The sequence below is a fragment of the Rhea americana genome, unplaced genomic scaffold (assembly GCF_003343005.1).
Source record: "Rhea americana isolate MKP2758 unplaced genomic scaffold, rheAme1 scaffold_151, whole genome shotgun sequence".
In the NCBI taxonomy this organism is placed as follows: domain Eukaryota; kingdom Metazoa; phylum Chordata; class Aves; order Rheiformes; family Rheidae; genus Rhea; species Rhea americana.
This window is the reverse complement of record NW_028185606.1, coordinates 1,846,591-1,869,720: the sequence shown is the minus strand read 5'-3', so window position 1 is coordinate 1,869,720 and position 23,130 is coordinate 1,846,591. Positions and strand designations below refer to the sequence as shown.

The window sequence follows — 23,130 nt, the reverse complement described above, 5'->3', positions numbered from 1 at the left end:
TTAAAGCATTTACCGACTTCCTTGGTCGCGGGCTGCGCTGCGGGGGCCCGGCCGGGGCCTGGCCTCCTCTCCCCGGGCCAGGTGCAGCCCTCGGGCAGGAGCAGCCCGGCAAGCCCAAATCAGACCTGATAAACCACGCAGCCGACAAACTGCCCGACTTTCCATCGAAAGCCCGGAGAAGCCAAACGCGAAGCGCGTGACCGCCAGCGTTTGCTCGCTCCCCCATGGCGAGAGCCGCGTTTCGCCGCCCCCGCGTGAGGCCACTTCCTGCGAGGTTTGCGACACGGGCGCCAGCACCCGCGGCGGATGCAGAAGTGCCGGCAGAAGGCAGCGGGGGAGAGGCCGAGCAGCAGCGCGAGGGAGCCGGGGCGCCGCGGGGAAGGACAGGCGGAGGAGCGAGAGCCCCGAGGCGGCCGGCGAGCCCGTGGCCCGCTCCCGTCATGTCGCTGGTGGAGACGATCCGGCTCTGGAACGAGGGGGTGTGCGCTGCCGACCAGAGGGACTGGCGGGCAGCCCTGGCCGCCTTCACGTCCGTCCACAACCCCCCCTCCAAACTCTGCTTCAACATCGGCTGCATCCACCTCGTCTTGGGGAACCTGGCCGAGGCAGAGGAGGTAGGTAACGGCGCCGGGGCACCTGCAGGCGCCAGTGCCTTCTGCAGGCGAGCCGGCGCGACGCAGCGCCGAGCTCACACGCAGACCTGCTAGGCAGATCGAGGAGCGAAGCGGGAGGAACGGAGGAGAACAGGCTAAGGTACGGATTTGGGACTTTTAAACACTCGGCTGGCTCGTGCCACCCCTGCTGCATTCTCGCTGAACCCTTTCTGCCGGTGACTCGCCGAGGAGAAGCAGGAGAGACCCCCGGCTTTCTGTTCATGCTCTCTCCCTGCCTCCTGGAGGCAAACGTGGAGGCACAAAGCTGCCAAGTCGACACGTGAAACCTGGATGTGGCTCCAGGAAATCAGGAGCCTGCTCCCAGGACGCGCAGAGTTCAAATAAAGCAGAAGGGCAGATAGGGCTGGTATTTCCATTCTACGTCCTCACCTTTTCTTAAACCTTCTTACCCCTTTTTCTCTATTCCTTCTACTTCCTTTCAGGCTTTCACGCAGAGCATCAGCTGTGACAAGCACCTGGCGGTGGCCTATTTCCAACGGGGGACAGTGTTTTACAAGCGAGAGAAGTGAGTGGTGGGTGCTGGATGGGTTGAAGGTTTTATTTTTGTGCCACTTACAGAGACGCTAGCCTGAAAGAAACCTGGAAAGCCAGGGAATGCCTCTAGTGCCCTTGGGAGGGCTGAAAACGCTCCCCAGAAATTGGAGAGGCACAGATAAATTTAACTGATTTTTTGTAAAGACTCAATGGCAAGGAGGTCTACACTGCACCCCAAGACACCCTGTGAAGTGATTTGCACTTGCTTCTGGACTGGGATTTCTCAGAACAACCATAGGTAGATACCACAAGCAATAAACATATATACAGTAATATAAGGTGTGCTGACTCCAGCTTAAACAGGGGAGAGGAAGTCGGTACCAGGACCAGAGGTCCCAGTGCTAGGTAGACCTGGGAAACACAGGTCCTCCCTGCAGTGAAGAAACACTGGAAGGCCCTGGGGCCTTCAGGGCAAAGACGCTCGTGATCACAACACAAGAAAGGCAAAGCCTTAGGCAAAAGGCCTCTGGTGTCCTCCAGACAGTGACGACTCAGGGCTCGGTGACGTGCCCTTGAGCAGAACCAGGCAGCCTGAGTGCTGCTGTGCTGCTGAAGCCCTCCCAAGTTATCATTTTCCTTTGTTCCACAGTCATGAAATGGCCATCGAGGATTTTAAAGAGGCATTGGCCCAACTGAGAGGCAACCAGCTCATAGACTACAAGATCCTTGGGCTGCGGTACAGGCTGTTTGCTTGCGAGGTGAGGAAGAGACTGGCGTTTTGCTCCTAATGCTACAGACCTTACCGCGGGCAGCCAGGGCGCTCTCTGCCCACCAGCCCAGCGCAGTGCGAGATAGCACAAACTCCCGAGCTGTTATGGGGATGCTGACATTGCACAGTCAGCCCAGAAATGCCCAAACAACAGGCACGCAGAGACCTGAGCAAACCACACCAGGCGACATTGCGGACAGGAGCCTTCTGCACCCACGCTGCTGGGTGCTGCACAGAGCACCCCACCAAGCACGTTCTCATGTCACCTTGTGAACTCTCTAGAAGGCCTGGACCAAGAAAAGGCCTGAACCTCCTTGCACTAAATGGATCCCTCAGTGAGACCCATCCCAAGGATAAGCTGATATTTCTTCACCGTAGATCTTTTTCTCTCGTCAGTGACCAAAAGTGAATCTCCCACATAGGGAGCCAGGTTGCTTTTCCCACAGCACGTCAGCTATGGGAAGACAGACCCACTAGAAAGAGTAGTCTTCCTTCAGCCTCCACACCTTGGCAGGTTTGACCTCATCTACCCATATGGAAACAGCAATTGGCCTATATGGAAAGAGCTGTTCAATAGCTCAGCAAAAATCTAGGGAAAAACAACTAGTGTCTGTTTGTGCCCAAACCCTAGCAAAACATACGCAAGTTGGCACAGGGATGGGGAGCCAGTATTACCACGGAAAGTTATTAGTGTGGCAAAGAATCCCAGCAGCATGTGAGCAGCTTTGCAAAGGGAAGTGAGATGATGATCTCAAATTACCTTGCTTTATTGTCTCTAAAAGGGACTTTGCTAGTCACTTTGCTTTGGCCAGGGAGGACAGAAATCCTGCCACAGCACTCAGAAGCATGTGCTATGTGCAGTGCCATCTGCTCTGCTGTTGCAGTGGCTTCTTCTCCAGCTCTTCAAATAACTGATCTCCTTGCTCCCATCCTTCCTGCAGATACTTTATAACATAGCACTTGCATACGCCACAATGCAGAACTGGAAGAAAGCTGAGGAACATCTGACATTGGCAATGAGCATGAAAAGTGAGCCCCAGCACAACAAGATTGACAAGGCAATGGAAGCTATCCTGGTAAGAAATAGGAGGTCTTAGACATGGAGGTGTTTGTCCGTGGCAGACCCACAGGAGGGAGAGAGGAAATCCCACAGATGGAGAAACCATCCCTTAGCAAGGGCTTTAGTGGAGCAGCAGAGAACTGAAGATAGATATACAAAACACGGGTGTTAAACTGATGGTAGGATTTGTGAGAAGAGCTTTCAGGGCACTATGGAGGCAGTGATGGGAAGACTGGACTGAGCAGACCACATCAGGGCTGCGGTCAGACTGCCAAGGCGGTGGGTTGACTTTACAGAGCAAGACTTTAACCACAGGGGCAAACTAAAAACCCACCTCTGCTCTCACTTCTGATGAGCACTCTGGTTTGTGTGTGTTACAGAAGCAGAAGCTCTATGAGCTGGTGGCAGTTCCCACAGGGAAGCTGTTTCGGCCAAACGAAAAGCAAGTGGCTCAGCTGGAGAAGAAGGACTACCTGGGAAAGGCTATGGTAAGAAAGAAATATTTTGTTTATTCAAGCCAAGCCTGTGGGCTGAAGAAAGCCACTGACCTCCCTTTGCCTAAAAGCCACCACACACCGGTCTGTTATCTACTCCCTGGTGAGCAGGGCAGAGATATGGGGATGATCTGTGCCCTGGGGATCCCCACAGGGATAGAGGGAGGGATGACATGCAGGAATCTCGTGGGAATTGAGATTCTGCAGGAATAGCAGAGCTAAAAGGGTATTTCTGCAAAACCTTATCTGTACAGCTCAGCAAAGCCTATTTCAGTTTCTATCCTTAGTCAAACATGAGGCACAGTCATTCCACAATGAGCTGGAGAGGGCTCACTGGAGCTTTAACTTGAGCCAAGACTCTGTTCAGGAGAAGGAGAGGAATTCAAGCTATTTAAAATTTGACATCCACAAATGACCTCCAGCTCTTCCCCTGCTCAGTATGAGACAGGCTTTTCAGCTTAGTCAAGCACACAAAATCCAAGCCCTGGGACACCATCTTTGGAGGCAAGTCCTAGGAGGCAGAACGACCACCCCTGTTGTCAGTGTTCCTGCAGAAAGCAAACCACAGGCCTATGGAGGTACTGGGCCACCAGACAACCAACAGCTAAGTAGCTCCCCTGAAGTGAAGGGTTCCCCTGTAACGCACACACAAACATTTATGAACCTTTTTAACAATGTTTAAAATGGTGTGCAGGAGGCAAGGGCTCCCTTAACTCCCTTGGACATTCACAATTAAAACATAAAGGGGAATCTCTAGTTTATAGCAACTCTAAATACTGTAGTGGTGAGGCTAAGAGCTTACCACAACTGTGAGGCAAGCTTCGGTGCCCTGAAGCACCAAGCCTCATCAAAAATGTTTAGCTGAAATCATAGCCCACCTTGAACCTGGAGCATCCATACCTGAGGAGCTGGGCTTGCACAACACCAAAAGAGGGCAGATGTCAAACAACCGGAGGTCTAAGAAATGCTACGAGCACCAAATCACTACATGTCTTTCTTTGGCTCTAGGTGGTGGCATCTGTGGTAGACAAAGACAGCTTTTCAGGATTTGCTCCACTTCAACCCCAGGTAAAGCACCAGCGACCTCAGCACTGCAGCCAGCCCAGCACGAGTGTTCAGGTGTACGCTGGGACTGGTATCATCTAGCTTCTTGCTGAGGGCTATGGCTCATGTTGCTGAGTAGGCAGCAGCATTACCACCATAAACTTTCTGCTCCTGCCCCAGGGGCAGAGGGAGGCATGCGCCCACAGCTCAGCTGCTCTGCTTATCATCTCGCACCGCAGCCCAAACCCACTTACGTTTGTGGTTTAAGATAAACCGGCCGCTGACCAGGAAGCAGAGGCCTGGTCATGCATCCTGTTCCTCTGCCTCTGCTGCAGGGTTGCAGCTTGCCACGGAGGGGAGGAGATCTCAAACCCTTCCTGCAAGATTTGTTAGGATTCATCTGCCTACGCTTGAATCACTAGAGGAGCAAGAGGGTTTCTGCTTTTATTTGCCACTTTCTTGTTTTTTTCTGCCTGCCCCAGTTCATAGATCTCTTCATATTTTCATTGCTGTTTTATTGATGAAGTATAAACATCCGTTCCAGCTCTAAAGGCACTGGAGAGTTTTTACTAGTCTTTTGAGAGGGTATGGGGAACTGGGGCCACTGCAGACCTATTACTCTGTTATGCAAGATCAAATGCACACTTCTCAATGCAGTAAAGTTCTCTCAGTAAAAACCAAAAATGCCTTGTTCTAGGAGTCAGGACTGCTGCCCCACTTCAGTACAAAAGTAACTTCTTCAGAGAGGTGATAAAATCTGCCAGAGACCTCAGATTGATTAGGCAGGAGAGACTATGGAGCACTATGATGGCAGCTGGGGTTTTGCAAACATAACACCAGGAATACATACGGAAATACAAAACTACCATTGCTTAAACCAGGTGTTCCCAAATTCATGATCTCAACCCTTCATGAATGCCTGAAATCAAAACACAGACGCAAATGGCATTTTGATTCTGAAAATTGCAAGTGGAAGGGTTTAGAAACTGCTGCTTTGAAGGACCAGAACCAGTGATATTCTTAATGGCACAAAAGACAGCTGCTGCACGCATCCGAGCGGCAGTGAGCCAAATACATACACTGACAGTCTGTAAAGCTACAAAAAACCCTCCCTTGGGTCTGCAAAACAGCACGGGAGAAAGGAACCATGTAGAGATGATGTCAGGCATGGTAGAATGCTGCAGGACTTCTTGGCAAAGCAACTGAAATCCTTCCGATTACAGACAATTTTCCTTGTCTTTTTGCTCACAGGTGTCCGGTCCTCCACCCAGGCCCAAGACTCCAGAAATCCTTAGGTAAGCTGGATGAAATGTGGGCAACGCTGTGGATACATGCAGCCAGGTCCAGCCCTGTCCTGCACCATCACCGGCTGAATCCAGCCAGCACTCAAAACTAAGGAGGGGGGGGAAGGGGAGTGGATCGGGGAAACAACAAAACAAAGGTGCGTGTCCCAGTGGAAAGTGAAGAAAAGGCACAACCTCCCTTCCTGAAACAACCACTGCTTCCACACCTAGGGCCCTCGAAGGGCAACCGCACCGTGTCCTGTATGAGTTCATCCCTCAGACGCCGGAGGAGCTGCAGGTCCTGCCGGGAAACATTGTTTTTGTCCTGAAGAAAGAGAAGGACAACTGGGCTACTGTGATGTTCAATGGAAAGGTACCAAGGACATGTCTGATACAAGGGGGTGGATGACGTGGCTAACGCTTCGTCAGAGCTGTGAGGTTCTGCAGACGACCAGCAGAACACAGCCACGCTATCACTAACTAGAGGAGTTCCTGCCTTAGCTCCACCTTGTCCCCTGTTCAAATGCGAAAGCAGATGTCTGGGCTCATTAGAGGCAATCCCTGCTCCTTAGGGGAATGGGCACAGTAATGGACCAGTAAAGCCCAGCTCCTTGTGTCCAGCTCCTGGCATTTCTACCAACAGAAAACTCAGGTGCCATCCTCAAAAGATGCTGTCTTGTTCCTCACAATCTGCCCTGAAATGCTCTTCCTTTCCCAGGAAGGGAGATCCACTATATCCCTGACAGACTCAAAAAAGGGAAACTGAGAGCATACAAAAACAGGCAACTCACCAAAGGGCACCAAAGGCAAGGGGCTGAGTCAGGAAAGAGGGCAGCAGATGGCAGGCCCCCAATCCTGATCCTGCTTCTCAGAGAGCTGGTTATTCAGCACACACTGCACAGCAATCAGTAAGGGGCAGCTAAGACACCCAGGCGTCCAGGCAGCTTTCAGCCCAAAGGCATGCTGCTCCACTTGCATGATCACATCCACCTAAGCGAAGCATCCCAGAGCTGAGTCACCCAAACTGTCCATCTCCTCGTATACCACACTGAAAACTTACTCCCTTGTCTTAGATCTCTTGAATGATCTAGTAAAGTTATTTATTCTGTCTGGCAATTCACATTTCACACACACCCCCAAACACTGCCTAGGCCACAGCATTCAGTGACTCTCATCCAACCTGCAGCAACTAACCTTCAAGTCTCAGGTGCTCTCCTGGATTCACGGCAGGGCAAAGACAAGCTCGGTTGCTTCCTCCAGCAGCAGCAGTGCCTCCTGCCAAGCAGTCTCCACTCATCTCTGTTTCCCCACAGAAAGGGATTGTCCCCTGCAACTACCTCGAGCTTGTGGAGCTCCAGAACAGGCTGCAGATCCAGGTAAGGTACCATAAAGGGAAGAGGTGGCATTCTGCAGAGCGCAGGTCCTCATGCAATCACTCACCACCTCGGGGGTTTCTTTACCAGCACCTGCAACTCTCTCTCCCATGAAACTCCAGAGGAGTCTCTCCTGGTTTGCAGTCATCATAACTGGAGTTCACAAATCTGCCCAAACTGGTCAGATGTTGTGCTGATGGCCCTTTGGGTGGTAGCTGGTAATGTAGGGGAGAAGAAGGGGTAGTGAATTCTCCCTCCCCAGTTCAAGACCCCAAACAGGCGTTGGGAAATAGCCAGGAACATGCTTAGCACATACCGATCCCCACAAGGTAAGGGTCTCCCTTGCTGGAGCCAAAACTATGCAGTGCCACCCCTGAACAACAGGTCACAGCGATACCACGCTCAGTCCTCCCACCCCCCAGAGATCCTGCCTTGGTGGGCTGGAAGGGAAGCTCGCAGGGCAGCAGTGCCCTACTCCCTCGGGCAGGCGCTGATGGGCAACGCTGCTTTCCTCTTGTCTTACACAGGAAGACATCCCTCCTGAACCCGAGATCCCAGAGCCGCCCAGCTCCAGTGCTCCAGAACAACCCCGGCGGCCAGCACCAGGTCAGTGATGGGGAACTGAGGAGACCAAAGTACCTTGTGGGAAACCCCGCCGTGGGCAGCTTTGAGACAGTCTCCTCACTGCTGCAGCCTTATGCTTTTCTCCATCTGCTGAGAGGAGGGCTGGGATCCATCTCCATCTAGCTTCTGGCCCCTCTGGACCCACTTGCTGTCAAAGATGGAGAGGCATTAAAGCAGGAGGCACAACCTGCAACCGCAGTGCTGAGGGCTGGGATCCCAGGGGAAAGCGAGTTTTTCTGTGCTTGCAACCAGCAGAGCAACCAAAAGGGCCTGGGGACAGGAATAGGGCAAGCGACCCAGCTCGTGTAAGTCCCAGAGCAGAAAGTTCATTACAAGCTTCTCCTCAAAGCGGGGCACCTGGGATTATTTTAGTGCTGCTGTGTGTCGTGCCAGTTTTGAAGGAGCTGCGACTGCCCAGGAAAGGGGGTTCTGGGCTGGTTTCCCTAAGAGCTGCCAAGCGTCCTGTGGCCTGGGCCCTTCCCACAGGCCTGGCCAGCACCACCTGCAGCAGGGCCACCAGCACCAAAGCCACCAAACTGTAGGCATACATGGAGCTATAAGAACCTTTAATCCCGTCTAAAGCCACAAATTTTTCCCCTGCTTGCAGGGAAGCTACAATTCCCATAATAATATAACTGTAGAGGATGGAAAATATTGCCACGCACAGACATTACCCAACCGCAGTACGCGCCAGGTATTGAAAGCCAACCCGCCAATAAGAACAGGAATACGTGAACAACCTAACCCTGCCACGAGCCAGCCTGCGGCTCTGAAAGGTGACAGACGACAGCTCAGAGTCGGACAGACTAATAAGCCCAGGCAGTTTCAGACGATCTTACCTGGAGGGTAGGGACCGGACTTGTGTCACCAGCAGAGCAGTCTCACATGGAGTCTAGTAATAATGTTGATAGCGAAGGTGGCTGTGGCTCATGGGAATTGGAAACAGCTAAATTTTTACTTTCTTTATTGGCAGACAGAGCACTTGCTGTAACGTGCCATCAGGCAGAGCCCTGGTCAGACAAACTTCTTAACGCCTCCCAGACTCAGGGGCACAAAGCACTTGCAGCAGAGAGGAAATGGAAAAACTGGCAAAAATTTCAATAAGGGAGGGAAAAAAATGGATAAGAAAATGCCTTCCCTTCCCCCTAAGTGAAAATTTAATTTTAACACAGATTTGTTTTTTCAACAGATTTTTCAGCTAATAGAATACCTAAAAAAATCCAATCCAAATATCGAACATCCCCCCTTGCTCTCCTCTAAGCGAAAGCAGCCGCAATAACCCTGTGGGCTGAGCTGCCAATTGCTAAAATTTAGCCCTTAAGAGCAAACGTCTCAGGGACCCAGCAATCTCAAAAAGCATCTTTATGGCACCAAAAGCCACCATAGATCTAGCACTGGGATTGTATTAAATAAACAGCAGAGCTCTACCTCTCCCCTTAACGAGCACTGTAATGTCAAAGCACTGACAAACCTTAGAGTAGGTCCTTGTAAACAGACTTCTATGGACCTCTATCAATTCACCCCAGCTGAAGGCCTGAATTTAGCTTTTTAACTCCTGTGAAAGACGAGGGTTGCCTCCAGTTTTCAGTATGGACCTGGAGAAATCAGAAGAGCAGAGGTACTGGAAACAACAGCTTTGCCTTCAATGGTGAAGCATCTCCAGAACAAGCTGAATCCACGCAGGGTTTCTGATGTTCAGCACCCCAAAAGTCACCTCCCTTCCTAAGGTCATACTGTAAGTTTAAGGAGCATGGGATTCCTAGTCCAAACCCGGCTAGCTACGTCCCAGCCCCAAGCTCAGGATGGAGAGGGCAAGCAGCGTACGAGACTCCAGCCTGCTCTCGGCGCAGGCAGCACGGCTCATCTTTCACCCTGAACATCTGTCCCCAAGACCCCAGAGAACTGACTGCTGGCTGTTAGCTGCCATCAGTGCTGGAATTTACACTGTCTGTGCAGACTCCCAGCACTGCAGAGAGACTAATCAGAGAACTACAGCACAAAAAAGCTCCTATTTTGTCTGCATGGTCCAATATTTAATGTTATTTAGCTGCAAAAAGTCACGTATGGCAGAGCATAAGATAGTTAGCTATTTATGCTTGCAAATATTTTTATATTTAAGAAAAGTCTGCCCAGGAACAATCTAACCCTGAAGTTCCTGTCTCTATAGATGCAAAACAGGCTTTACAATTTGAAAACTAGCATAGTAAAGTTCTGAAACAAGGTAGCTCACACGAGATAAAGCACAGGCCCCAAGCCTCCTCTTGGTGGTCACCCCTAAACCCTATAGATGAATCTCACTGCAACTAATGCCACATCCATTTGCGCGAGCAGAGTTGGCTCCAGGGTTGGTTGTTGCTGCAGACAACGATGAGTGTTAAAGAGGAGGGCTGCAGGATTCTGAGCATTTATTTATGTACCGACTGGTAATGCTTACCCCGTTCCACTGGCTTAGCCACCTATTTCTTCTTCCTCAGACTTTGTTCCAGTTACCGCAACAGAGCCGAGAGCAGAACCAAAGGTAACAGCTTCCATTGCTGCGGGAATCACAGGGAGGCAGATGCCTACAGTCCTTGCTGTAGCATTTATTACATATCAAAAGGGATATGTAATATCCCTTACAAGCACCGTGGCTTGGGAGTGTTTCAGGTTTTTGTCATTCAGCAGCTTCTCCAAAGCATAACCCTGGAGCTAGGGGCCAGTAGGACATCAGGCTCCAGATGGGCCATGCAGGCCAGCCAGTGCGACCTGGCCACGAGGGCTGCTTTTTGGGAGGTCTCATCAAGGTCCCCATCCTGCTGGATCTTGGACTGCTGGCTGAGCCCCCTAACTAGTTGTCTCAATACATCCCAACTGACCTGCACACTCGAAACGGGAGAAGTAGGGAAGAGCTCAGCCATAACTCTCATACCTCTGATTAAGACTGGCACATTGGCAGGACGCATGGGTGAGAGAGGGAGAAAAAAAGCAATTCCAACTGGAAAACTGGGACAGGAGAAGGACACCTTGAATTTAGTCACCTAGAAAGCTGCAATATGGCCCAATCCATTGCTGCATTCTCTCCTGGGACAAACTCAGGGCAGCTAACCAGCCATACGTGCAACGATAGCTTGGTGGCATCAACACTAACCTGCTCAGAAGACAGTATTATCAACTACCAACAGAGATGGCTCCTGACCAGCAGGCAGCTAGTTTTGCTTCCTGATGCCTCACAGATTAGATTTTCGGGTGACTACAGCTTCCATGTTGCAGTCGCACAGGGCCCCTCTATCTGTCCTTGAAAAGCCACCATTGCCCATGGCTCTAAGTGGGGCCAGCCTAGCCAGAGCACTTTTCACATCCCACTTACCACCCGCAGGAAGCAGAAACCGCTAGCTCCGGACCCTACATTCTCAAGGCGCATCACAAATTCACAGTTGCTATGCAAGTCAAGCCAGATCTCTCCTACAGTGAACTCTTGAACTTGGTCTGCAAGAAACTGGAGCTCCAGCCAGAGCACACAGAGCTGAGGTGAGCCACTGCCTGCTGCCAGCAGCAGGAACCTTATTTTCAGAAGGTCCGATCCTTACTCTGCATCCTCTGTGTGCCCAGGTACAAGCCTGGAGATAGCGAAGCGCTGGAGACTTTGAGTGCTGAGAACCTGGAGGCAGCTTGGAGTCATACCAAGGACAAGTGTCTGACAGTGTGGTGTGACAGCACAGAGGTCAGTGACAGTACTTGCAGCCACTTCTGCTCATTCCCAGCAAGTATCCTCCTGGTAAGGGCTAAAACCTTTAGCAAGGGAGTTAACCCTTGCTCTCCCTGCCCCAGGCACAGATTTGGGGCTTTTAGACAAAACTGGTAACACCTTAAAAGGCAGGTGAGTGGAAGAGGTTAGAGTAAAGCAGCAGAGAGTATCTTCTGAAGCATATATATATATATGTGTGTGTGTGTATGTATATATATATATATATATATATATATATATATATATATAAAAAGCCAAGAGGTGTCTTTACAACTTACTTCCTGCCTAGGGCAAGGGATCTCTGCCAGAAAGCAAACCGGAGGAGGCCCAGAAGACAATGCCAGAAGAGATGGGACCAACCCAAGTAGTAGCACAGTACAATTATGAAGCCACCCAACCTGAAGACCTGGAATTTCAGGCAGGAGATGTGATACTCGTTTTATCCAAAGGTAACTGTGCTCTTGCAGTGAAAGGGTAAGGGAAGAACCTTCCAGCTCTGGAGAAAGTGTGGGTCTGAGATGCCAAAAACCTTTAGCACACCCTAAGTTCAACAGCAGCAGCAGGTCTCTAGCATCTGCCAGTCAGGCCAACAACTCTCAGGTATTTGGTCAGACAACTGACACGTACCAGCCGCACTTTAGCCAGTTTTTCAGTGGAGCCTACTAGCTTTACTAGGAGGCCTTGATCTCCTTCCCCAAAATCTCTGCTTCTCCACAGCACAGATAACCTAAGAACATAAACAAGAGTTGTTTTGCTTCACATCCTTCTGGTTTCCAGATTCAGAGGCACCAACCTGCTCCATCCCCTCAAAAGCTTAGAGTCTAACATACTGAGGTGGAAACAGTTTCAGCTTTGCATGCTACTGTATGAGCAGGGTTTTCTACTTACCAGCTTATTCTCTGGACCCACAAGACAAGCAACGCTTAAAGCCTGTCTTGTGGCTCCAGAGTCTTAAGACTGCTTTCTAGAAGTATTTTCTTCCATTCATTGCTTTGCGCTTTAATGCATGCGTAGCTCTTCCAGCTCTACTAGTGTTCCCATCCAAATCTCAAGGTCATACATGCTTCTTCCAACACACTTTGTTCCTACTGGTTTATATTCAAGGCAGCTACTGGCCCAGAACTGGGCCAGGACGAGTAACTGCAAATGAGACACCAAATCTCAAATTTCCAATGGAAATAAAACTGCCTGCTACAGAAGAAAATTTTTGATTAAAGATTGGACTTTGTGGAGTATTTTAAGAAATAAAACCAACGCACACTCTTATGGCCACGATTTACATGAAAGTAGTCAGGCACTGAGGAAAGACAGTTGTGTGAGGCCCTTAATACTTATTGGTTCATTTGCCTATGACACTGTGTTTCTAAACTGACCTTTGCTCCTTTTGTCTCCTCTCCCTTCCTTTTTGTGTTTTCTGTAAAACAAGAAAAATTAGGTTAAGTTCTCATGCACAGTTTGTTCTTTTAACAAACTTGCCTGATATATCTGGGGGTGGGAGGGATGGGGAAGACAACCCTGGTGTCCGCTTTGATCCTCCCTTCCCTCGGTGTAGTCTTTCTTACCTTAAGAACTTCGCTGTCTACCTCATTCTTCCTTAGTCTTTCTGATTCCCGTCTCCTCAGTCACCTCTCTACCAGGCTTTAGCATAGCTATTTAGGTACTAGAATATCTTAAAAAGGTAATCTCAGGCCCATCTGTAGCAGGTGAAGGTCTGAAGGCACATCTGAAGCATACTCCTGTATGTCCCTAGGGTAACAAAAATGGTGTAAATTTTATCTTTCAGTGAACGAAGACTGGTTAGAAGGCCAGTGCAATGGGAAGATAGGCATCTTCCCCTCTGCTTTCGTTCAGAAGTGTAACACTAAAGACCCAGAAATCTAATTTTAGAAGAGCTTAAGAAGTTTTGGACATGGAAAGAAATTAAGGATTTCAACTGCCACAATTAAGATGTTCCTATATTAATCATCGCATCTGAAAAGGGACCAAAATATTATCGCTACATTTATTAAAAGCTTTATTTTTTTGTTTTACCTTTTGCATCGTTCTTTAAGACAGGTAATTCGTTCATAAAAGTTGCTAAGTATCTTCCTACCAGGAAGACATTCGGTCCTAAAAGCCATACTTAACAGACTTCCTAGCAAGAGCTCTGTCCCACCTACCTCATCCTTAACAAAACTTTTACACAGACAAGTCAGTCACTGGGAAAACTCACAGAAAAGGTAACAACTTGCATTTATGGTGCTGCCAACAGATACAGAAGAGGAACAGGCATTCTGGAAGCTCAAGACCAGGAAAGGCTGAACTCCCAGCAGAATTCACTTCCCCAAAATTTTACTTCTAACCCCAAGAGTTTAAACAAGAAGGCTTTGAGCAGCCTCCCTCTGCTCCAATTGACGAGTCATTTCAAAGCCACAACTTTAAAACCCTCACGAGCATTAAAAAAAATTATATATTTTTTTCACCTCCCAAGACCATACCCGAAAACATTTTCCCAGCAGTCACAAGAGGCAATAAGTTAAAGACACTGCCTCAAATCGCAGCCAGACATAGGTACAGCAGCTGAGCCCAAGGAGAGCACCAAATACAAGGGAAGTTGCTCCCGTGCAAGAGCCTACACAACCTTAATTTCCTTGTTCTCTTCCATATCCAACAGTTTTCCCCTCCCCCCTTGCCAGTGACTGAAGTGGCACTTTTTCCATGGTGCTTCACCTTCACTGACTGCTGACAGCTGCTCCTTCTGGCCTTTTAGGTCCACCTACACTGTCCCTTCCTCAGCATGAGTGCTGTAAACAGTCACTATGCCCGCGCTAGATATCCATGCCATCGGGAGCTCCTCGCTTTGAAGAGGCTAAGTGCAGCGTTTTCCCCACTTCTGGTGATAGCATGCAAGTTCTGGAGAACCTCACCTTCCCCAGTAGCCTAAATACTAACACATATTTTAAAAGGTGCTTCCTTTGAAGAGTTGCCTGGATAAAGTAAACCAACATTTCAAAAGCAGGACATGTCTATAGCTTCCTTAACGTGCCTTTGACAAATTTTGGAGCGTGTCGTTTGGGAAACGGCTGCGAAGAACCAGGATGGAAGTGCCATCCTGACAAACACGCAGGTCAACAGCAGAAGGATCTGCAGCCTCCAACCCCCAAAGACTATGCCCTACTACTTTCAAGTAATCCACTCCGCAACCAAAAAACAGCTTTGCAAGCAACTCCTATTCCGTATTTTTAGCTCAGTATATAAACCACATACACAGGCAGCAGAAAACCACATTTCAATTAACTGCACTGAATCTCTGCAATTTATTTAGCTCTATTTCAAACAAAAATCAGTTTCAAACCTTGTTCTGACTTCTCCAGAAAAATAATGTTTTTTTAAAACGTGAAGTTGAGTTACACAGGAAATAAAGGCTACACACAGACCTGGATGGAGAGAACATGGTTTAATTAAAGGCAAAGCTGATTTCAGCAGCTGCAGTTCTTGCACAGACAGACAAAAAACACAAAAAAAAGCTTACGACACAAACCAGTTTCTGTTGGGGTCCCCTTGCCTCGCTACCCCAGGCATCGGAGGGCGGGAGCGGAGTCCCAGCCGAGAGTCAGACGCATTCCTAACACCGGACGCTCATGCACAAGTGGAACGGCGCGGCTGGGACCCTGGCACTGCCGGGAGTGAGATGGCTGAACCTGGTTAGCTCGTCTAGGGTGCAAGAATCAGTGACAGTTCAAACACTGGAATGTCGCAGCTGCCTGGGTGCACAGCTCAAATACACAAACTGGGAGGGCTGGAGAGAAGTACAGAGGGGTTTGGTTCGTATTACTACTGGGTGGGAACTTCACTGTTTGGACTTTTTAAAAGGAAATACATCTCAGAAATGCAACAAAGAACAGTGATGTTGCTTGGAGAATGTGGGGGAGCTGCTCATACCCTAGAAAGGGTATTAAGTCTCAGTCTTCCCTTTTTATATTCTTTGGGGGTGCCCGACTCCAGCGTCACTTAGGCTCCTGCATGTGCTTTGCTCTGCAGCTCTTTTCCAGCTCAGAGCTCCTGAATCATCACACAAACCCCTACTGCTAAACACAGCAAACGGACATTGAGATTGTTTCCGTAACTTTCCTGGGAAACCCAACAGAAATGCTGTCCTTTTAATGAAGCTTCCAGTCTTCCTTCCCCCTAATAAATAGCAAAGATTTCATTTTCCCTTCTGCACCTTTTCATGTACGAACAGCACTATGCTCTCTTCCGTGTGTAGGTTACACACGTGTGTCCACGGTGCTCTGAATTTCATTCTGGAACTGAAAGTTGGGGGCTGCAGCTGTGTGTGTGTCTGGGGGAGGGGGGGTTGTCTGCAGAGCTGGTGTGTGCCTTTGGGGGGGGTTGTACCCTCCACACTGTCCAGGCTGACTGTCTTCCTTACTCAGTCTTGCTGGACCCCTGATTACTTTCTGCAAGGTGTTGCACGTTGGTAATAAAACTACTAGCGCCCAGCAAAGATGGGATGATGGGGAGAGAAAGAAAGAAAAAAAAACACTGAAAGCTTTCTACCTACCTATTAAAATGAGTCAGGCTGTGAATGCACAGAGTAGCCTCCCCTTTGTGGGGCTAGCCACTATGCTACAGTAAAATGTACAGGAATCAAACATTAATTTAAAACCCCATAGCAGTTAACTTGCTTGTCCAGCAGAGTGCTTCAATGCCCCATGTCACCAATTTATAGCTCAAACACCTACTGAGAGGAGGGCATTTCACACTAGAGTCTCTAACCCACGCAGGGGCTGGCCAAAGCCTTTGAGTGAAAGGTGAAGTGGTGTCAAGTGCCAGATTCTCCTTCATGAAGCTCCTTCGCTAGCCCAGGAGATAGAGCCTCACTTTGCCACCACCTACCTCTGACCAGAGCAGCAACTGGGGCTTTCATTGCTACACACTGACTACAAAGCACATCTGTGTACGGAAGAATTCAGTGTGATCTTACTACTGAGATAGTAATAATAAAGATGTTTAGGAGTAATTTCAACTACATTCTCAGTCAGCAAAGCAATCATTAATGGATTCCTATTTTATCTCCCCAAAGAGAGGAAAAGGATTGAGAAGTTCTCATTGGCTTCTCCCATCTGCCCTTCATTCTCAGCTTTTACTTCCCATGTGGCTGGGGACATGCACGATGGAGAAGGTGAGAGGCGGTGATATCGGGTTACTGAGTGAGACAAACAGCAGTTCCTCTCTCCCTCCAGAGGGCCCAGGGGTGGGAGAGTTCCTGATGTTGCTTTCTCGCGCTGCAGACATTTTGTGCACACTCAGTGGGTTGGTGGAGCACTTACGCCCTCCTGACAGCAAGGAACAGAAGAGAGGGCTGCCACCTGCACAGGACTGTGTGGGCCAGTCCTGCAAACCCAACATGCCATGGTTTATGGAGCCTTCGTTTGCAAGGGTTGCCACCTCATTTTCAATGCGGCGGGTTCATGGTGCCTTGTCCACGTTGCTGCTTCTGCTTCTGCTGCATTAACAGCTGCTCCAGGGCTGAAGGGCCAGGATGCATCATGGAACTGGACCAGATGGACTAAAAACAAACAGTCACACTAGCACCTTCTTGCTCAAGACAGCTACCTTCTTACAGATGAGACAATAGAGACCATTTCCCCCCTGCTTCCCTTCAATACTCACACTTTGCTTATCATAAAAGCTATCCAGACATCAATGCCTTCTAAAGAAAGGTTCTCCTTTAAGATCCTTCAAAATCCTCATTACCATAAAGATGGATCCTACGTTAGCAATTACTAATTTTAGATCAGTCAAAGCAAAATTTTTATTTCTTCCAGTTCTGCCAACCTAATCCCGTTCCACAAAACATTCCAGAGCAGCAAGAACTGAAAAACTGTGACATCTTCTAGCACTGGTCACACCTCCCACACTGCCTGTGTAAGTGAATCTGCAAGAAAAATCTTTGATTTCTGCCACTGAACTCTGATGTGCAGAACACAGTGATGTACTCTGCCTAAAGCCCATCACTCCACCTTCCAGCCCCATAGATCAGCACCCATTTCCAAGCACAGCTTCCAGTTAAATATACCTTCAGGCTCTCCATGAGCATGGCTGAGGAGTCCTCCATAGGGGGACCCTGGGCTGCCCAGGTGCCACTGGGAGTGCTGGACTGGTGCCAGCTGTTCTCTGAAGACGATGTTGCTGGGAGATAGTCCAGACCGAATCCTCCCATTGCTAAAACAGGAAAAAGAGATAAGCTGAAATGAACTTAGCAAAATAAATGCCAACAGCTGGCTTCATGCAAGCCTGGAATCCAGCACTTGCCTGGCTTATCAGTTTTCCAGCGGTCTGCAATTCTCCTGTCTCTGTTATCTGGAGTCCCAATAGGTCCAAAGTTGGAGAAGGGAACAGAATTGTGGTTATGGGTCGGAGGGGAGCTTGGCAAGCTGCTGGGGTTGGAGGAGTGAGGAGACTGGCTGGCTGGTGTCGAATGATCTAGTGGTTACAAGGTAAGAGCAAAAAGGTCAAAAGAAATGGTAGAACCCTCCTCATTCTGCACTTTGTAGTGCTCCTGCCAATCCTGCCATCACTCAGTTTTCTCAATACTCAAGGTCAGTTTTTATACGCTCTCCATTACACGAGTGTAACGTAAAATGCCTAAATTCTGAGTGAAAAGTTTTTCACATCATAGAAGAACGGAATGGCTGTGTGTAATGCATACATGTGTTTACCAGAACCAAATTCTTTCAGGAAACCCCAAGAAGGTTGGCTAGCCAACAAAGTGAGCTTTCTCCACATTTCAGTCCTGAATGACTTTTCTCAAACTTAAAAAAAAAAAAAAAAAAAAAAAAAAAAGAAAGAAAAGAGAAAAAAGAAAAAGAAAAACCAACCCACCATCACACACATTCCGTCTCCCAGCTTGACAAATCTATAAAAACAACTTCCAACCTCAAGGAGTTTGCAAGCTGACAATTCAAACTGTTAAGCCTGTGAACACACGTTTTATACTCAAAGTCTGAAAGCAGTTCAGACCAGCACCAAATATTGAGCAAAGGAGAGGAGCAAGCATGGAAAAGCTTACCCACAGGCAGGACAGATCAATGTCTAAAGAAAATACAGCGTGGCAGGACACTGTGGTCTTAAATGAGGAGAAGTGAGAGAAAGCTGGAAGCATCTAGTGCCACAAATCATAGCAGAAGTACCTTGCAGCTCCTTCCATTTCACCCACAATGATTACCTCTAGCTGGTGGCACAAATCTCACTATGACCAAGAAACTCACTGTAGCAGATGCTATTTTAAATATACTCATTTCTTAGCTGCAGTTGATTCTTTCCCTCCCCTCACTCTCTTCTGTATTTATAGTTAGCATAAAAGCATGACGTAACTACAATATGCTTTATATCTTTAAAGAAAATTAGTAAAGGAAAAGCTGGTTTGCTTTGTGACCTGCATTAAAGTAACAAAAGCTTTCAGATTTTCCTCAGCACACTCTAGTCATCCATTTTTTCTCCTCTTTGAAAAATCCACATCATGAAATCCAGTCTTTCCTGCTTTGACTGAACAAGATTGAAAGCATAGAGATTTTTGAGTTATTAAAGCTCTACTCCCAAATGCTTGTTGGGAATCCAAGCTAAAGAGATTTCAGGATTTAACACCTCCTAAAACTTTTATCCTGCTCAGCTACTTAAATTACAATTTAGATTCTTACGCTATAATAATTACAGAATCCCCTCATATTTCTGAGGATAGATTAAAAACCCAGAGTCCCTTGTACTTTGTTAAGCAGATATTTTTTAATTTCCAATTACATTTAACTTGCAGCAGGTTCAGAATTAGCTCAAATCCTCTTAAGTCACTGCACACAACAGAAATCATACCAAGATTACCTGAGCTGGCTGGAAGCGATGGAGACCACGGAGTCCCTTCAAAGAGAGAATAGAGCGAAGTCTCCTGATGGGCGACCGAAGGGGTGACTTCTGTTTTTGTGCTGGTATTCATGTTTTTCCCATAGACCTCATTGAACATGCTGTTATTTGGGTATCTTTCCTGCCAAAAATAAATTCAAGAGAATTTCAGTATCAGATTTATTTGCAACACTAATACTGTACAGAGGAAAAAGAATTATGAATCAAAATGCTTTACTGACTCCCTTTTTACTCCCCAGTTCCTCCTCCTCCTTTGAAGTTTTTATTTCATATAAAGTCCATCACATTATGCATCAGGACAAGTTTCTCCTAGCTGGACAGCAAAGCCTTCACAAGACCTTTAAATTCACAATGCCCACAAAACTGGGTCACGGCTGTGCTCAACTCCTTGGAAGGGAATGAGTATTTCATTGCTTAGGAACAAAACAATTAAAATAAGAGACCTACACTACCCATAACTTTGAGAAATACCTAAGAGAAAGCTGCACATGAACTCAGCAAGATTCAACAGTATTTCTGGAGAATTATAATATGGGATGAAATTGGGGAAAAAAAACACTAATTTTCAAAAAAGGTAAGATGCATCTTGCTGGTAAGAACTAAAATTAGGAGCATGGATTTCTTTTAAGTTTGCCATTAATTTGAGCTAAAGGATATGCCCAGACTTCTAACACGCAACCTAGTTTAATGGCAAAAGGCTGCAGATTTTGATCCTTACATACCTGATTAAGGGAAAAGCCACTGAGGGACAGGAAAGATGATGACTGAGACATCAATTCTGATGGTTTTTCCAGCAAGGACTTCTTCAAAAACAAAAAAGGTAAAAAGAGCAGTCAGTATCCAGTGTAGTGAACAGGAATAAAGTGTGCTACGAAAAACTCTCTAGCTGTTCTTTGTAACATTGAAAGTAAGATGGGGAAGATAGGGGAAAAAAACAAAATAAAAACAAAACAAAAATCTTTCCCATATTTTAGCTTCAGTATCTTGGAGAATTCAAAAACAAGCTAATAAATGAAGAAAATCATTAATTTCCCTACTAACTGTAATCATTATCTTTAAAAAATACAGCTGACAACTGTATTGACAGAACAGCACTTCAGATCTCAAGTGTGATACTCGGCCTTTGACTGCTGCGACAGACTGATATGCTTAGAGGGGACATGCTTACCAACAAAAAACAAAATAAAATAAAAACCCACCCAATGCTATGGCTGTGCAAAACCTGGTACAAACAAGGCAGGATCCTTTCCTGTGCTCAGAGGACAACCTCACATCTGATCAGTCCCAAAAAGAGTCCTTCTTACATTCACACCAGCTCAGCATGTCAGATATTTCTAAATTTATTCATCCAAGTAACAAAAGCCTGACCTAGAGTCCTTTCAGCATTATCTTAATATCGAGCACATCTTTGCTTTGATCCTGCGAGCCCAGGACAAATAGCCTTGTTTGCCTGGTAAGTAGCTCCTAGCCGGTTAGAACTGCAAAGTGACAACTCTGTACTTTGAAAGCACACTTTAAAGGACATGCCACGTTCACGCTCTGCATAGCTGCACCGCTGGCACAGAGAAGTATTTCCTTCCATTTGTCCGCAGACAGCGACTGCGAGAGCTTCAAAGGAAGATGCTGGGGAAGCACGTATTAGTTTCTTAGTGCAGGAATCTAATGAGACAGGACTGGGTGTCAGAAATGCTACAGGCTACTTGGAAATACATGTAAAATAACTGAAAAGGAGACTTATTAACCAGAGATCAAGCACAGTCACAAGTAACTGCCTTTTTACTACTACAGATCTGAAATACTAACATGTAACGAACATGCTTGTAGCCATACTAGAAAGGTACACTGTATTTTTAGAAGTAATTAATAAATTCAGCAGCTCAAAGGCCCTCTGGTTAGTGAGCTTGGAAGGTTTTAACCCATAAAAGTAAAAAAATATTTCTCAGCCTGTCAAAATTCACTGTATTTCTAAAAAAGCTTCCAATTATTTGGCCCATCACTTACAATTTCTTTTTAAAAATCACTCTGCTTTTTTGCAAACTCTTCTGCATTTAAAAGGGTAGTTTCCTGCCACCTTTATATAATTCTTCTGGGCAGATTAAAAAAAGCGCACAGTTCCAGTCTGACAGCTGCCACACCTGAACCTTCCATCATGCACACCCTCAGCCTTATTCCCAAGCCCTACAGCTGCAGAAGACCAAGTCTGGTGAACGAAGCATCCCTGGCTTCCCTGGGGACTGCATTTGCAAAGCAGTTGTTCTGACTTCTGAGGAAGGGAAAAGGCCTGGATTTGGCCCAAAAGCCATACATTTTTGCATGCCATAGGCAAAGTCATCTCCCCAGTAACCCAGAGCCTTCGGCTTGTCTGACCTCTCCCATGGAGAATACTCAACGGTGGCGGGCGAGAAGCGGAGAGGAGGGATGGGGAGGAGAAAGGAATGTCACATTTCTCACAAATTTCACAGGAGAAAGATGCCAGTTAGAGTGAGAAGCAGCAGTATTAAGTCAAATACATACAAAGAGGCTTCGTCCAGGAAGAGAGGCGAGAGGCCCCAGCAGAGCTGGGTAAAGATCAGGAGGATTAGAGAAAATCAGCTCTTCCTCCTCCTCCAAGGCAGCCAGACTCTTTAACAGGTCCGGAGGAAGCAGAGGGGAGCTCTTGGGGTCCTAGTGACAGAAATGAGCACTGTGAGACAACAGAAAGCAGAAAGGCGAAGAGCAAGAACAGGCGTGGAGCGAGACTAAGCCCAAGCGGGACAGGAGAAGGCAGCAAGAGAAAGGCAGGCGATTGCAACAAAGCAAGAAGGCAGCATGCAAGGTGAGAAAGCAGAGCAACTGAAATGAGAAGAGGCACACAGAGAGAAAACGCTGAGCAGAACAGCGATGTAGCCACACGGCTTAACACATACTGGGAGGATCACTGCATCCTTCTGTCAAGGCAATGATACTGTCAAAACCATTGGAAATTAGTTAATTAAATGTTTCCCTCTGCACCAATGCCAAACACTGGATCTGTTTTCCCATTAAAGGCAAGGACAAATGTGAATTTATCTGGAGGGAAAAAAACAACCAAATTATTCTCCCATAGCAGAACTGTGAGTGATTTACCTTACAACTGAAATCATGTTTGCATTTTCCCTCCTCTTTTGTGCAGTTTAAAACCTGTAAGACTCACTCCCACTGCTAGGGGCCCTTAGTCTAAGGTCCAACTGACCCAGATCACTGGGCGTAAAAACCCCTGCTGTACCTTGGCATGGGCTGGTCAAACCTGTCCATCTGTGTGCTGCGGGAAATGCCTAGACCAGAAGTATCACGGGCACAGCCTCCGTGCGCGCTGCACCGTGCTTGCCGCAGGGTAAAACTTCCCTTTGAGGCACAAGAACGGGATTGTGACCCCGACTCCATCTAAAAACCACAGCCTGACAGCAGGGTAGAGGCAGTCTCCTGCACACTGACTGGCTTTTCTCCCTGCAGGATAAGCTAAGGGAGCTCAGCTGACCTTTTAAAAATCCTGAGTGCATATACAGAGGCATAGCTGAGCACAGATTTTAAAAGGCCTCTGTTTAACTTTTCTTATAAATATCACCAAAAGCACTCCCAGACAGCTCCGGGACTGTTAACAAACAGCAGACTGCAGGTTTTGTAAACAGCAGCGTAAAGCACAACTGCACGAATAGAAGCAAAGAACACCACTAGTGCAGCCGAGACCTAAGGA

General features: G+C 47.5%; 2 protein-coding genes across 4 annotated transcripts in view; one reads left to right on the top strand and one right to left on the bottom strand.

Annotated features, from left to right (window-relative positions):
• The first annotated feature begins 315 nt into the window (after positions 1-315).
• On the top strand, positions 316-13,549 carry NCF2 (neutrophil cytosolic factor 2). The gene is made up of 15 exons (XM_085299674.1): positions 316-614; positions 1,097-1,179; positions 1,798-1,906; positions 2,859-2,993; positions 3,358-3,465; positions 4,480-4,539; positions 5,767-5,810; positions 6,030-6,171; positions 7,112-7,174; positions 7,699-7,777; positions 10,270-10,313; positions 11,151-11,302; positions 11,384-11,495; positions 11,809-11,968; positions 13,303-13,549. Exons 1-15 carry the CDS (start codon positions 441-443, stop codon positions 13,398-13,400), a joined length of 1,563 nt encoding a protein of 520 aa, XP_085155800.1. The 5' UTR covers positions 316-440; the 3' UTR covers positions 13,401-13,549.
• Positions 13,550-14,940: 1,391 nt separating this feature from the next.
• The window catches only part of SMG7 (SMG7 nonsense mediated mRNA decay factor), a 42,582-nt gene continuing 34,392 nt past the window's right edge, over positions 14,941-23,130 (bottom strand). For 2 of the 3 annotated variants that reach the window (XM_085299671.1, XM_085299672.1), the window contains exons 18-23: positions 21,933-22,082; positions 20,141-20,221; positions 19,380-19,539; positions 17,817-17,987; positions 17,581-17,726; positions 14,941-17,070 (exon numbers count right to left, since the gene is read on the bottom strand). In XM_085299671.1, the coding sequence (XP_085155797.1) occupies positions 16,957-17,070; positions 17,581-17,726; positions 17,817-17,987; positions 19,380-19,539; positions 20,141-20,221; positions 21,933-22,082 (822 nt within the window). In that variant the 3' untranslated portion in view covers positions 14,941-16,956. The remainder of the gene's footprint in view (positions 17,071-17,580; positions 17,727-17,816; positions 17,988-19,379; positions 19,540-20,140; positions 20,222-21,932; positions 22,083-23,130) is intronic. The other variant, XM_085299673.1, reaches the window with a different exon arrangement.

Excerpts from the sequence above, each read along its gene's own strand:
- NCF2 (XM_085299674.1), top strand. The coding sequence starts at position 441 with ATGTCGCTGGTGGAGACGATCCGGCTCTGGAACGAGGGGGTGTGCGCT. Across the intron at positions 615-1,096 it reads ACCTGGCCGAGGCAGAGGAG|GCTTTCACGCAGAGCATCAG; the intron begins GTAGGTAACGGC and ends ACTTCCTTTCAG. Across the intron at positions 3,466-4,479 it reads ACTACCTGGGAAAGGCTATG|GTGGTGGCATCTGTGGTAGA; the intron begins GTAAGAAAGAAA and ends CTTTGGCTCTAG.